Genomic DNA, 17,054 nt, shown 5'->3' on the forward strand with positions numbered 1-17,054 from the left:
GATACAGAACTTTCTTGCACTATGTGTCATCTATATGTATTGTCATAGAGGTTTGTAACTACTTGGGGTTCATAGTATTTATTCAGTTCAAAAAAGGGATTAATTTTCTCCCCTACACAGATGAACGGTTACAACTATTAGCCCATTAGTAAGTGATTGCACTATTCCATGTTCAATTGCATGCTTCTTGCAAACATTTTGACAACATTTTATGTACATGTACTAAGTATATTATCATTTTAAAAATACTTCTTTTCTTTCTCGTGAAATTAAGGAAAACACATACTAGCTATTTTACACATATTAACAACATTTACCTTAACAAATGATGATTTAGAAAACCTACAAGCAGGTGTTATATTTGTTTTTAGTTGGCACAATTTGGGCAAAGGTAGTATCTATCTCTCCTGTTTATGCAATACTGAGTCATTTAGTGGTTTATTTAAAACTGCCACCCCTCTGTATTCTGTATTCTCTTTCCTGTTTTCTTTTTCTCCGTAGCACTCTGATCATCTAACAAAATATATAATTAACTTTGGTTTTAATTGCTTACGTATTATCACCCTCTGGAGTGTAATTTCCACTATGGCGAGAATATTGGTGTGTTTTATTCACTGCTGTTGCTCCCATACACATAGTAGGCACTTGACAAAGTTGAGGAGCGCCAAGGTGGCTGTTGGTTAAGTGTACAACTCTTGAGTTTGGCTCCTGCCATGATCTCATGGTTGATGAGATGGAGCCCCATATAGGGCTCTGTGGGGGCAATGCCGAGCCTCCTTACGATTCTCTCTCTCTCTCTCTCTCTCTCTCTCTCTCTCCCCTTCCCCCACTCACGCATGTGCATGCATGTGCACACACAGCCCCCTATTCTCTCAAAATAAATAAACTTAAAAAAATACTTAGTGAATGATTGTGGTTGTTACATAAATCAATCTAACAGCAAACCTAATGGCGCCATTAAGCAAGAGGTATCTTCACTGACTTTGCAAGAAACAATTTTACTATTTTTAATTACTTGATTTGCTTTAACTTTTTCACATGTCACCTTTTTCAAAGCTTTTCATGAGAAGCACAGTGCTGTGCAATTCCATTTCAAGCAGTCTGGATTCCCACACCACCACAAATTCTTTACGCCTCTAGCTACTATTTGCATATGAATCCCTCAGAGGTTTATTGCATCCAATCCTTTTCCAAGGTACATGCCTTTCTAGGTCATTGGGGAAACGATTAGTTCTCTGGTGTTCCTAATAAAGAAGTCAGATGTACTAGAATAAATTAAAAAAAACCACCAAGTAAGCAATGCTCACCTTTGTTCTTTTCATAGGTGTTTGCATGACTAGTTTCTACAACATTAAATTTGCAGTTGTGGTAAAAAAAGAGACTTGTGTCTTAAAATCGCATATTACTTGTGTTGTACTTGGAGAGACACTTTACTAAAAGGTCAGTTGGGTGTGGGTTGTACTAGAGCAACAACATTTCCATTGGTAAAAACTCTCGCTATGCTATGCTAATAAAAGCCACAATATGAAAATATGAATAATCCCCAAATATTTCTCAGTGCACATTAGAATTCATTACATGGCCTTTTAAAATCTGGCTTGTCTTTTTAAATATCTGCTGCTTGCATTAATAATAAAATTAATTTCTGAGTAACATATTGGTTGGGCACTTCTTGAGAACAGGAAGCATATCTTATTCAACTTGAAACAACTGAAGCACTAAGCCCAATGCCTGCATATGGTAAGTCCTAAATTCTGAATGAATATGTCCTTGAATGAGTGAGGAAAAGATGTAGAAGTTGAAGACAAGCCTGCACAAGGCAATCAAAATAAAAGAACATCAATACCTTTTCATTTTAAATTATGAATATTTGATATTGGGTCCTACAAAATAAAGAAGGTAGAAATCATCTACTTTCTCAAGCTATCCCATGACAATAAACTATTTCAACCTACCTTGTAATTCAAACTTCTAAATGAATGTTTTACATTGGTTTATTATTATAATCTGTTTTATTTTGTTCTTCTTTCCAGACTTCGAACTCTGAACAACATAGAGAAGGTCCTCAACTATCTTTCTGCTCATTCATATGATTTGTTATTTTATTGAGCCCTCATTTTCCAACAAAAGGATAATTTGTTTGACTATACTTTGGGAAAGTCAGGGAGTAGGATTTAAAGAATTGTAGAAGGATTATTGAGATGAGCATTGAATGTCATGTGGAAATCAACTTGGTAATAAACTATATTAAAACAAAAAACAATGAATTGTAGAAGGATTAATGATTAGCTATCTTTCTAAACTATTGGTGTATATGAATATATGTGGCAACCAAAGATACAAAATAAATGGAAAGTTTGTAAAGTAAGTGTGCATATTTTTCAATCAGAAATAAAATTTCATAAGGATGTCGAATATTTATTTTTGTGTTAATGGTGCTACCCTTTATAAAAGCAAAGCAAATTTTAATAACCAATGATTTTCTACTGAAACAATATTTCCTTTTAACCATTCCCAGTTCAACTAAACGATATATTCCTGGTATGAATGAATTTTTTGAAACTTTGAAGAGATCATGTTAAAATACATATTTTAAGTAAACACGTGTCCTTATTATCCAATTACACATTAGCAGGAATAACTTGGAACAGTTACACAGTTATATCTCAGGTTGTAAAGGCATGTAAATCATAATGTATGAACTGCTAACCTTGAGATCTCATGAACTCCAGTATCTTCCTGAAGATTCTATGCTTCTGAAAACATCATTTCAGTCAGTTGATATCTCCTTCTTTTTTCCTTAAAAAAGAAAACATGTCTCAATATGTCACATAAGGTTATATTTTCAAAGAACAAAGTTAACTACATGGTATAAGTATAATGTGACACAGGAAAATCAATAGGAATCCTAGAATATAAACAAGGAATTAAATATAGAACTAAATGATCATACTGTATATAATTTAGCAGGAAGAATATCCATCCTAGAAGAATGAGCAATTTTCTAATCAATAAACACGTATTACTATAGGCAAGAAGCTAAAGACATTCTATCTTATTAATCAGCATAGCATTACACTAGATTTCAATAACTTTTAGGTCTCCAGGAGATTCATATCTTTAAGACACACAAAACTCCAGGAAAAACAACCAAAATGTCATAGCTAAATGGTTGATAACAATCACAATAAATATTTATTATGTTTTTGGATTTGTTTAAAGGAAACTATTGAATTATAATATTACATCAAACATTTATATGTCTTGGTTTGAAGATACCTTAGGCTTTAAGAAAAAATCGTTTTCAAAATTATAGTGCCATAATTCAAAATGATTAGTGCAATGATTTTAAAAGGTGATGAAATCCTCATAATAATTATACACTTGAATTTTCCTCAAACTAAAATGTATATAATCATTTTCTCTAAGGAATTAATGAACTTTCCATTCTAACATGTTGAAGTAAATCACTACATCATATACAAATATAAAAGTTTTCCTTAGAGATGAGGTAGAGAAATTTGTGAAGCGTGTTCATGTGTTACTTCCATGATAGCCATGATAGAAATGAACTAATAGACCATAACCAATAATGATAGGGAGTATAGAAAAACTGTAAATGGGTTACTTGAATGAAGAAATAGCCTGAGTAAACAACATAGGGTACTTCGTTCACACAAGCTTAAAATATCAAAATCGTTAAGAAAAAAAAGTGTCTCAGGAACACTGTACGTCTGGGAGCCTCTTTCTTCCTTTAAACATTATGTGTATTTACCTGGATATGCAAGGATACATGGATTTAGAACAGACTAGAGTGTGTCTGTGGTACTCACAAGTTTTACCAAATTATGGTTAGAATTATAGAGCTAACTAGAGGGGCGCCTGGGTGGCTCAGTCGGTTGAGCATCTGACTCTTGATTTCAATTCAGATCATGATTTCACAGTTCATGAGATCAAGCCCCACATCAGGCTCTTCTGCTGACATCAGGGAGGCTGCTTGGGATTCTCTTTCCTGCTCTCTGCCCCTCCCCCACTCACTTGTGCACATACTGTCTCTCAAAATAAATGAATAAACAGAAGGAGAAGAATTTTAGAGCAAATTAGAGTCCAGTTTGGTCATCAGAAGAACTTGAATTTTGGAGAGGTTGATTTAAAATTCAATTTTAAGTATTATTTTAAGTATCTTAAACTCTGTTGAGAACATTATACCCTCAAATAATGATATAATAAAGACCACTGAAACAATTATTTATATGATCTGTTGTACTCATTTTGATGTGTATTTCAGAATATAACTTTTTCTGTCTTCTCTGTTAATGATAAATACATATCCTAAGATTACAGGTCAAGCAAGTATACTAACAGATCTCCATCTGCCTGTAAAATGCCCAATGAATTAAAACTTTAAAATTTTTTTGCAATTAAAATAAAATACTAAAAATAAATTAGATGCTGAGTTGAATATGTTTATAAATGTCATTCATAATTTCAACACAAACTTTTTTGTTAATAGAAATGAATCCCATATTATTTAAATGTCATTTTTACCTATTAGAGTATCATTTAAGATTTTATCCTGAAAACAAAAAGTGTTTGCTGTTATAAAAAAACTAAGGAAACTGCTATCTTGTTCAGTCTCCCTATTTTATAAATACAAAACCTGATTGATATATATTTGATATGTAGCTAACTCTGTAGGGAAAAGATTAAGTTTTTTTGGCCACTGATTGTTAAAATTGAAATTGAAAACATAATTGTATTTTATAACCAAAGAAACAAAAGACTTTTCATAGGCATTTTAGGTAGTCTATTGAGAAAAGCCAAAGTATCTAAATTTACATATCTATAATTACCCTGTAATTTAGACAAGGCCAAAGGACCCTTGGAAATGGAAAAAAGGAGCCCAAACTCTGACCCATCTGAAAGTCAAGTATCTAAACATGTATTTTATGGACAGGATTGACCCTAACTGAGGCCGGTCAAGCCCCTGGGAGGAGTCCATCACAAGAGAAGAATAATTCTGGAAGAACAAGTCATAGTCAAAGCAAAGTTCCAAGATTGGGCATCCGAGGACCCATGTACCTCTGGGTACAATGTGCAGTAGTCGATGCTGAAAACCATTTCAACCTAGCACCTTGTTCCTGGAGATTTGACCTGGGGACATTGACTCTGTGAGACTGTGTGAGGAAATGTGTGTGCACTTATGTGAGAGAGAATTTAAAGAGGTGTGCTAAGATCTATGAATCAATAGCACTCACTCTGAGACCCAGTCCACTTTGTAAAGGGATAATCTCTAGGTAATATATCTCAGGAAGATCTAGGGGCTCTTATTCTTCCTCTGGGAAAATCAGGGGTGGTCTACATAAGATTTGTGGGGACTGCCATTTTCCAGGATTCCAGGAATTGTGTTGTCTATGAAGTAATCATGACCTGAGTTGGATACTCCTAGCATAGCCTATTGTTATACCAGTACTTGAATGGGATCCCAGTCCTATGGGTGACTTTAGCTGTGACAACTAAGATCTGGAACTGATTTGTGGATAAACAGAACCACCCCAGGCACTAAGGAAAATATTCAAGGAGAGAGAAATTTATGGAAGACTAAAAACATGTACACTACAGGAAATGCAACAGCATCTGCCTTCATCAATTTTTTTATGGCAGTCATCTAAAGAACCCCAGTTTATGATTATAAGTTCAATAAAAATAAAACTGGCATAAATCTATGTTATTTAGAATTGTACACCTAATGTTTTTGGTTCATATCTGGTCTTTTCTAATATCTGGGGTTCAATTAAGAAATTCCCTGAGAAATACAAATCAAAACCACAATAAGATACCACTTCACGCCTGTCAGAATGGCTAAAATTAACAACTCTGGAAACAAGACATGTTTTTGAGGCTGTGGAGAAAGGGGAACCCTTTTGCACTGTTGTTGTAAAATGGTGCAGCCACTTTGGAAAGTAGTATGGAGGTTCCTCAAAAAATTAAAATAGAATTACCCTACACCCAGCAATTGCATGTTAGGAATTTATCCAAAGGAGACAAAAATGCTGATTTGAAGGGCACATGCACCCTAATGTTTATAGCAGTACTATCAACAATAGCCAAATTATGGAAAGAAATTAAATGTCCATCAACTGATGAATGGATTAAGATGATACAGTATATATGGGATTCCTGGGTGGCACAGTCAGTTGAGAGTCTGACTTCGGCTCAAGTCATGATCTCATAGTTTGTGGGTTTAAGCGTCACATCTGGCTTGAGCCCTGCATCGGGCTCTGTGCTAATAGCTCAGAGCCTGAACTCTGCTTCAGATTCTGAGTCTCCCTCTCTCTCTCTTCCCCTCCACTGCTCACACTCTCTCTCCTTCAAAAATAAATAAACATTTAAAAACATTTTTGAAAGGAGACATTATATGTGTATATATATAATGGAATACTACTTGGTGATAAAAAAAATGAAATCTTCCCACTTACAACATTTTGGATTGAACTAGAGGGTATTATGCTAAGCAAAGTCAGTCACAGAAAGACAGATATCATATGATTTCACTCATATGCGGAATTTGAGAAACTCAACAGATGAACATAGGCGAAGGGAAGGAAAAACAAGTTAAAAACAGAGAGGGAGGCAAACCATAACAGACTCTTAAAAACAGAACAAACCGAGGGTTGCTGGAGGGGAAGTGGGGGAGGGGGATCAGTTACTGGGTGATGGGCATTAAGCAGAGCACTTTTCAAGATGAGCTCTGGGTGTCAGATGTAAGATGAATCACTGGATTCTACTCTTGAAGCCAAGACTACACTGCAGGCTAACTTGAATTTAATTTAAAAAAAAAAAACAAACAAAAAAGAAACTCCCTGAGACCCAGTTTTTACTTTTAGAAATTCCTACAGTATTGCAGAGCTAGAGGGAATGGTGAATTCCACCTCTCCTAGTTTCGAGTTTCTTGGCTTCCTGGTTGCCCGGGGACATTACTGCAAACCATCCCACACATCCCAGCAGCCAAGTGGAGTGGCAAGGGGAAAGGCGCTCTCCCATGTTTGCCAACATTTTCTCTACTGGGCATCTTTAGTAGGTCAGTGAGGCACACAGATCTTGTTGGCATGTTTTAGTCAATAGTCATGCTAGATTTCACTGAGGTTACTGAAGGTCACATTGCAGTGGTTGCCTTGACTGAGCCATAAGATCAGCTTGTTTTATTTTTTATGGATGATGCATTGATTAACTATAAGGAAATATAACTTCAGACACTCTTATCTTGCTCCTGTGTTTAAAAAAATCTCTCCATGTGATGAGCACTGAGTATTATATGTACGTGATGAATCACTAAATTCTACTCCTGATACTAGTATTACACTATATGTTACTGACTAAAATTTAAACGAAAACTTTAAATATTAAAAAAAATCTTTTGCAGATGCTGGGTTTTTGAGAACAAAGTTGTTCCTCTCAGAATCACAGAATTTGAGACCCCTAAGCCATCCATTTCTGTATATCTGGAAGTCTGGATCATTTCCGTTTCAGAATGTCAAAGGAAATCTGTTTGTGAACACAAGTGAAGAAATGTGAACTTGCTGTTCACTATTTCTAAGGTGGTAGTAGTAGTAAGTTCAGTGCTATAGTTTAATGGCATTTGCAACTGCATCTTAAAATATGGTATTGCGTAATTAATATGGCTTCATCCAGTAAAGCATCATTCTCTCTGAGGGACAGCTTCCTGACATGAACAAAGAACCTAGGGCAAAAGCATGTAGCAGGAAAGACCTATCTGCCATAAAGTTTGATGCTATTTTTCTAAAAGAATAAAACACACTGATAGTCATATTGATTCTATTTAGACTTATTTCTTAAGTATCAATATCACTCTAATTTTGTACCCTCACACAGGTTGAAGTTCAGTTATCAAAATATATGCACTATCTACTCATTCACCAAACAACAAAGAATGAATTTCCATGTTTTCCTAACATGTGTTGAACTGTAATAAAGTACTATCACATGACCAAAAAGGTTTTCTAAAATGATGATATAGCACTTATTCATTCCATTTCAGTAAAGTGGACAAGATTTATCAAAACAAATTAAATCAGTTCTAATTAGGCTATTTCTGTATCAGGTAGTCACCATGGGATTCTTCCATTCAATCAGCTGTGCTCAAAGGCTTACAAACAATTCTCTAGAATTGTTCAGATGTATCCCTAACACATGGCAAAAGACATAACTATAACTATGGGAAATTTGCAAGAATTATAAGAAAATCTAGGTGAAAATTCAGGTAAAAATTTTAAAACCTAAAGCAGTATGTAATTTTCTAGAAATTTTTAAATTAGTGAGATTGACCCCAAAAGTGGTACAAACTTGATTAGAGAGAGTAAAAGGGATTAAAAAGGTATTTCAGGCTCTAGGATCACAAGGGCCCTTAGGATCAGTAGGTCACAGGCAAGCCTTAAAGAACCTTTAAAACAAAGGGCGCCTGTGTGGTTCAGACAGTTAAGCATCCAACTTCAGCTTAGGTCATGATCTCAAGGTTTGTAGGTTCAAGCCCTGTGTCATGCTCTGTGCAGACAGCTCTGGAGCCTGCTTCAAACTCTGAGTCTCCCTCTCCCTCTCTGCCCCTTCCCTGCTTGTGCTCTCTCTTTCTCTCTGTGAAAAATAAACAAACATTAAAAAAATTTTTTAAAAGAACCTTTGTAACAAAATGTTGCAAGTTGGGGGGCCTGGGTGGCTCCATCAATTAAGTGTCAGACTCTTGATTGTGGCTCAGGTCCATGATCTCATGGTATGTGGGGTCGAGCCCCACACGGCTCTGTGCTAACAGTGCGAGCCTGCTCAGAATTCTCTCTCTTTCTCTCTGCCCCTCTCCTGCACTTTCTCTGTCTCTCTAAATAAATAAATAAATAAATAGGTTGCAAGTTGTTTAGAGCATACACTTAACCAACAAATATGTTTGTTTACCTCTGCACATCTTTCATTCCCCTCACTCATGTTCACACTTCCTACTCACCCATTTTAGGGTCTGTTATTCAACATAGTAGACTACCCTCGTATACATACTCATCTCCAAGACTTTTCTCTGTCTTCTACAAATCAGCATGATACACAAAAGGACACCTGCTTAAATTCAGCTCTCTTCCTACTACGAACCTACCCGAGTAGCTGAACAGATAATTATGACTAGAGAAAATGTAGGATATTGCATCACTGGCATATTGATATTTGACCACAGAGGTCAAGTGGTCCTCAGTGATACCCGACATTATCACATTTCCTTTATTAATTCATACTTTACCCCTATGACATCAGTAACAAAAGTGCCTTTGCTTCTTTGTAACTCTCAACATTTCTCTCCATTTCTTCTCTCAGTTCATGATACAGCTTCTGAGAAAATCAGAAGAACAATGATTCAATTTCATCTTTTTTTTTTAATGTTTTTACTTATTTTTAAGAGAGAGGGAGAGTGCACACAAGCAAGATAGGGGCAGAGAGGGTAAGAGAGGGTCCAAAGCGGGCTCTAAGCTGACAGCAGTGAGCTCAACACAGGGCTTGAACTCAGGAACTGTGACATCAGGACCTGAGCCAAAGTCAGATGCTCAACTGACTGAGGCACCCAGGTGCCCCTCAATTTTCTCTCCTTGTCTACATCCTGTATACCTTTGATATTTGTACCCACATAGTCTGCCTTTGATGCTGTTATAATGGAGAAATGTTCTCCCACCTAAGATAAATTCCTTCTCTTGGATTTCATTTCTTTTCACCCAATTTTAGGTCTTTGCTACTTCAATTATTTCCTCTTGCTCCTGTATCACTATTCCTCCTCACCCATTTTACTGAGTTATTCCCATCTGTCTGCAAATATGTTGTAATGTCTCCAAACTTAAAAATCCCTTTTATTCAACATAGTACTGGAAGTCCCAGCCACAGCAATCAGAAAACAGAAAGAAATAAAAGGCATCCAAATTGGCAAGGAAGAAGTAAAACTTTCACTATTTACAGATGACAGGACACTGTATATAGGAAACCCAAAAGACTACCAAAAAACTGAATTAAATAAAGTGTAGGTTAAAAAGAGAACAATGCACAGAAATCTGTTCCATTACTATATGCTAATGATGAACCAGCTGAAAGAGAAATTAAGATAACAATCTCAGGGTGCCCGGGTGGTTCAGTCAGTTAAGCGTCCCACTTTGGCTCAGGTCATGATCTTATGGGTAATGGGTCTGAGCCCTGCATGGGGCTCTGTGCTACTCCAACTCAGAGTCTGGAGCCTGCTTCATGATTCTGTGTCTCCCTCTCTCTCTGCCTCTCCCCCTGTCACATTCTCTCTTTGCCTTTAAGTAAATAAATGTTTAAAAAAAATCTCATTTACATTGCATCAAAAATAATAAAATACCTAAGATAAACATAACCCAAGAGATAGAAGGCCCATACTCTGAAAACCATAAAACACTGATAAAAGGGGGCACCTGGGTCACTCAGTCACTTAAAAGTCTGACTTTGGCTCAGGTCACGATCTCATGGTTTGTGAGATGGAGCCTCACATCAGGCTCTGTGCTGGCAGCTCAGAGTTCAGAGCCTGAAGCCTGCTTCAGATTCTGTGTCTCCCTTACTCTCTGACTTTCCCCCACTCACTTGTGCTCTCAAAAATAAACATTAAAAAAAGTAATAATAAAACACTGATGAAAGAAATTGAAGACAATACAAAGAAATGGAAAGACATTCCATGCTCATAGGTTAGAAGAACAAATATTGTTAAAATGTCTATACTACCCAAAGCAGTCTTCAGTTTTAATGCAATCCCTATCAAAATATCAATAGCATTTTCCACGGAACTAAAATAACAATTCAAAAATTTCTATGGAAATACAAAGGATCCTTGGTAATCTTGGAAAAGAAAACAAAACTGAAGGTATCACAATTCCAGACCTCAAGTTATATTATGAAGCCGTAGGAATGAAAACAGTATGGTACTGGCACAAAAAATAGACATAGATCAAAGGAACAGAATACAAATCCAGAAATAAACGCACAACTATATGGTCATTTAATCTTAAACAAAGGAGGAGAGAATATACAATGGAAAAAAGATGGTCCCTTCAACAAATGGTGCTGGGAAAACTAGACAACTACATGCAAAAGAAGGAAACTGGACCGCTTTTTTATACTATACGCACAAATAAGCACAAAATGGATTAAAGACCCAAATGTGGGACCTGAAACCATAAAAATCCTAGAAGAGAGTACAGGCAGTGCTTTCTCTGACATTAGCAAAAATAAACTTTTGGGAGCACATCAAAATAAAATGCTTCTGCACAGCAAAGGAAGCAATCCATAAAATTAAAAAGGCAACCTACCAAATGGGAGAAGATACTTGCAAATGACATATTCGAAAAAGGGTTAGTACGCAAAATATATGAAAAACGGATACAACTTAATACTCCCCATGCTCCCAAAAAGCAACCCACTTAAAAATAAGTAGAAGACTGAACAGACATTTCTTCAAAGAAGACATACAGATGGCCAACAGACACAGGGAAAGATGCTCAATATTATTCATCATGAGGGAAATGTAAATGAAAACGAGATATCATCTCATGCCTGTCAGAATGGCTAAAGTAAAAAACACTAGAAACAACATGAATTGGCGAGGGTGTGGAGAAAAAGAAACCCTCATAGGAAGTGACGGTGGGAATGCAAAGTAGTGTAGTCACTGTGAAAAATAATATGGAGTTTCCTCAAAAAGTTAAAAATAGAACTACCCTACAATCCAGTAATCCCACTCCTGGGTATTTATCCCTCAAAATACAAAAACACTAATTTGAAAGGATACATGCACCCCTATGTTTACTGCAGCATTATTTACATTATTTACAATTTCAAAATTATGGAAGCAGCCCAAGTGTCCATCAATAGATGAATGGATAAAGAAAATGTGGTATATATACACAATAGAATATTATTCAACCATAGGAAGGAATGAAATCTTGTCATATGCAACAACATGGATGGAGTTAGAGAGTATTATGCCAAGTGAAATAAGTCAGTCAGAGAAAGACAAATACCATATGTTTCACTCATATGTGGAATTTAAGAAATAAAACAAATGAGCAAAAGAAAAAAGAGAGAGAGAGAGAAACCAAAAAATAGACTCTTTTTTTTTAAAGGTAGGCTTCACACCCAGCACGGGGCTCAAGTGGCCTTGAACTCATGACCCTGAGATGAAGACCAGAGCTGGGATCAAGAGTTGGCCGCTCAACTGACTGAGCCACCCAGGCACCCCGACAGACTCTTAATTGTAGAGAACAGATGGTAACCAGAGGAGAAGTGGGTGGGGAGATGGGTGAAATAGGTGACGGTGATTAAAGAGTACACTTATCATGATAAGCACTGAATAACATATAGCATTGTTGAATCACTATGTTGTACATCTGAAACTAATAGAACACTGTGTGTTAACTATACTGGAATTAAAATTAAAGGCTTAATTTCAAATTTCCTTTACATTAGTTCCTCATCTCATCATCTTATTTCCCAACTCCAGTTTTAAACTTTTTTTTTTAATTTTAGAGAGAGAGCACAAGAGCAGGGGAGAAGGGGCAGAAGGAGAGAGAAAGAGAATCTCAAGCAGGCTTCCTGCTTAGCATGGAGCCAGACATAGGACTCAGTCCCACAATCTTAGGATCATAACCTGAACTGAAATCCAGTATTAGACACTCATCCATCTCTCTCTGCCCCTCCCTCCCTCACACTCTCTCTCTCTCAAAAATAATAAGCATTAAAACTTTTTTTAATAAAAAAAAGATTTGGACACTCAAACAACTGAGGAACCCAGGTGCCCCTCAACTCCATTTTATACAACTTCTCCAGAGAGGGCATTCTCCATTCCTCAGATGCTATTCTATATTGAACTCCAAATTAAGTTTCATATTTATAACTCCACTGAAATAGTACTTATCAAGGTCAGCAGTGAACTTGGATATTGCCAAACAAAATGGTAGATTTTCTCTCAAGTGAGTTTGACTTCATCACTCCCCTCCCCTTTTTATCTTACTTGGCTTCTAGGATACCATGCATGAAGTAGGCTTATCTCCAACCTCATTTGCTACCCTTTCTTCTTCTTCTTTCTTAATGTTTATTTATTAGAGAGAGAGAGAGAGAGAGAGAGAGAGAATCTGAAGCAGGCTCTGGGCCGATAGCAGACAATCTGATACAGGACTTGAACCCATGAACTGCAAGATCATGATCTGAGCCAAAGTTAGACACTTAACTGACTAAGCCACCCAGGCACCCCAACTTGGGGCCCTTTCTTAACCTCCTTAATTTTTTCCATTCTTTAAATCCTTTAGTAGACTGAGGTCTGAGACTTTTTCTCTGAGTCTTTCTAACAAAAACAATAGTCCTAAGTCTTTAAATACCACCATTTATTTATGAATCCCAAATTTAGCTCTTTAGCCTGAACCTCTTCTCTGGGCTGTACATTCTACACTTGATCTTAGCCAAAAGGCCGAGGAGCAATGGGCTGTACGGCTGTACGTTCTAATACCCACTGCCTATTTCACGTCTCCACTTGAATGGATAATACAATTTTAAAGCTAACATGTTAGCAATAATATAGTAAAATAATACAATAGCAATAATAATAAGATGAAAGGAAGGAAGGAAAGAAGGAAGGAAGACAGGAAGGAAGGAAGGGAGGGAGGCAAAGAGGGAAGAAAGAAAACAGATTCCAGTCTTTCTCCTCCTACTCTAATCCTTCCCATTCCAGTAAATGGCATCAGTGTTTGCCCAACTGCGCAAATGAAAAACATAGCTCCTTAAGAAATGACTGATTTTAGGGGCACCTGGGTGGCTCAGTCAGTTAAACATCCAACTCTTGGTTTTAGCTCAGGTCGTGATCTCTTGCTTCGTGAGATTGAGCCCTGTGTCCGGCTCTGCACTGACAGTGTTGAGCCAGCTTGGGATTCTCTCTCTCTGTTTCTGCTCTTCCCCTAATAGCACACGGTCTCACTCTTTTTCTCTCAGAATAAATAAACATTTTTTTGGAAACGAATCTACCATTTCAATTTTTAAAAATGGCTGATTTTAGTATTCAGTCAGGGTAAACACAAAATGAACCTAAAGCATTCCATAGTGATGGAAAGCAAGGAGGGGAAAGAAGAAAATAGGCATAGTAGTGTCAAAAGAACACAAGAATCAACTTGAAAAAACCCTCAATGGTCAAAGTTGGAATAATTTAAGCAAAAAAAAATTAATTATAGTATTAGATTATAACCCAAAGAATGAAATGAATATTAGCCTACACTGATGTAAAAATAAATGACTGAATAAATAAGTAACTAGGATAGAAGGAACAAATCTTTCTTATAAATATTCCAAAAGATATATGCAGATACTTCTCTTCAGGAAGTAGAGCTTGATCATCAATCCCACCTTAAGAGTGAATCATATTTAGTAATACTATGGCTATGTAAGATGTTAACACTGGGGGAAGCTAAGCAAAGGGTTTATGGGAACTAATTCTGTGTTATTTTTACAACTTTTCCATAAATCTAAAATTATTCCAAAATACAAAGCTTAGTTTAAATGCCTAGGAATTACTCATATTTATCTTTTTCCTAAGCCCCACATCTAAACATCAGTTTTCCCATCAGCTCCACCTTTAAATTTATCCTGAATCTGACCACTTCTGACCAAGTCCACATCTCCCATTTCCACCACCTGACGATAACCTGGTCTCTGCCTTCTCCATTAATTCTTCACTGCCCATTCACACAAGTGTCAAGCTCTTTGTTGACATTTACACTTGTTCTTTGTTCCTTCTGAAGCCTCATCCCATTCCAGATATTAAATGGCCTACTTCCTTACTTCATCAAACCTCTATCAAAATAGCATCCCCTTGGAGAAGCATTTTATGACCATTTTATTTAAAATAGCCACCCCTACTTCTATATCCCAAACTTACCTTATTTTTCTTCACAGTACATTTGTGTTACTGTATTCTTCACTTATTAGTTTCCTTGACTACTAATACAAATAAACATCATGGACTTAATTTTTTTAAATAAATACAAACATCAGAACTTTATCTTTTTGAATAAATAAATTAACACCTATTGCTTGGGGCTTTTGGGGAAAAGTATAATCATATCCAAAGCTGGTAGAAGTATGAGTTTTTCTGCCTTTTTTGAAAAAACAATATGCCAATACGTATTACGTCAATAGTCTGACTATTAGCAATCTATCCTCAAAAAAAATAAAGCACCAGGGACACCTGAGTGGCTCAGTCAGTTGAACATCTTACGTCAGCTCAGGTCATGATCTCACAGTTCATGGGTTCAAGCCCCACATCGGGCTCTCTACTGACAGGTCGGAGCCAGCTTCAGATCCTCTGACCCTGTCTCTCTCTCTCACACTCTCTTTCTGCCCCTACCTACCACACATGTTCTTTCTCTCTCAAAAATAAATAAACTTAAAAAAAAAGTAGCAGTATATGAGGAGTTTTTCAAAAGAACAGGAACTATAGCCTCACTCATAGCAACAGAGAAACGAAGCTGAAACAAATGAACATTCATAGGGGAAAGTTTGATGAAAACATGGTATTTCTATAACTTGAAGTATTTTGCAATCATTAAAAAGAATAAAACAGAGCTATGACAATTATGTTGGGGAATTTCCATAAGGTAATGTTCAATGAAAAAAATCAAGATGAAGAAGAATGTATATCATATGATCCACTTTTGACAAAAAAGTTCAATGAGAGTATGTTTATCTTTGATTATTTGATATTAAAAAATGAAAGGATATAAACTAGGTCAAAAAGAGTTACCTCCAGAAGCAAGAGATATAGATGAAGAACACAGGGGAAGAAAAGAGAAAAACCAAGCAAAGCAGAAAGAAAGGAAAAAAAAGAGGAAGGGAGGGAAGAAGCATGGGTAAGAAAGAGAGAGAGGGGGAGGGAGTTCAAAATAAGATTGTGTTTTAATTAAATTATTTGTGCATTATCTTGAATTCTGGAAATATCATTAAAAATAATTTAACAATACTTGATAGAACACTGTATAAAATCGAATATGTACTATGTACATGAATATTTAGAATAGTATAGATTTTAACATCAAAAAAAGTAAGAACTTGAAAAAACAATTGGGAAGAGAATGTCTGAATATATGTGGGCAAACTTATGCTGTGAAATACTATGGAAAAAGGAAAAAAGAGAAAGAGAGGAAGGAGGAAGAAGGGAAGGAAGGAGGAGGAAAGAAGGAAGGAAGAAAAGATGGAAGGAAGGACAGAAGGAAGGAGTGAGGGAGGGAGGGGAGGAAGGGAGGAAGGAAGGAGGGAAGGAAAGAAGGAAGTGGGGAATTAAATTCTGTGAAATGATAATTATGACTTAAAAATAAATTATGACATAAAATGCATGTGTCTGCACTAAAGAGAATCATTCAGAAAATCAATTCTGAAGCATAAAATGGTTTTCGGACACTGAGCCCCCAATTTTTTCAAGCAGAAACCAACTTTTAAATATAAAATTGATTGCAGACCTCCTTAATCTCAGAGAGAATACAGGGAATTGCTGGTGGACTTGATCAGATCCCCAAGAAACACATAAATTCTTACAGATGGTCCTAGGAACACAGCTAAATTGCAGTCTGTGCTCGTTGGTGTACTTTCAGTGACTGCAGAAAATAGAAATCAAACCTAAAAAAAGACAAAGGAATATCCATGGACAGGGACGAAAGGGGGAAAACTTTCCAGGATTTGTTCACTCAACTTTAGTTGTTGAGACAGCCTGTGGGATCCACCTCGGTGGGCACTTCGCCTTGGAAACCACGCAGTTGCTGTCCCACAGGGTCGGAACACCCAAATGAAGTCTTGATCGGAGGCTGCGGCTGTCCTGACAACTTGCATTCTCTTAAAGAATAATGAGGCCCAAATCAGAGACATTCTGTGAATGAACCCTGAGTGAAGATGTTTTTATTGTTTTTTTTAAACCTGAGTAGAGAAATGCAGATTCAATACAGCTCAAGGGAGAAACGTCAGTGGCGTTATGATGT

The 17,054-nt window shown here is 36.5% G+C and overlaps 1 protein-coding gene across 1 annotated transcript in view; it reads right to left on the reverse strand.

Moving 5' to 3' along the window:
- CSRNP3 (cysteine and serine rich nuclear protein 3) overlaps nt 1-17,054 on the reverse strand; it is a 196,868-nt gene that overhangs the window by 148,522 nt on the left and 31,292 nt on the right. Inside the window, exon 3 of the mRNA XM_029932993.1 lies at nt 2,711-2,799. Coding sequence (XP_029788853.1) covers nt 2,711-2,723 — 13 coding nt within the window. The 5' untranslated portion in view covers nt 2,724-2,799. The remainder of the gene's footprint in view (nt 1-2,710; nt 2,800-17,054) is intronic.

The sequence above is a fragment of the Suricata suricatta genome, chromosome 3, assembly GCF_006229205.1.
Source record: "Suricata suricatta isolate VVHF042 chromosome 3, meerkat_22Aug2017_6uvM2_HiC, whole genome shotgun sequence".
NCBI lineage: Eukaryota > Metazoa > Chordata > Mammalia > Carnivora > Herpestidae > Suricata > Suricata suricatta.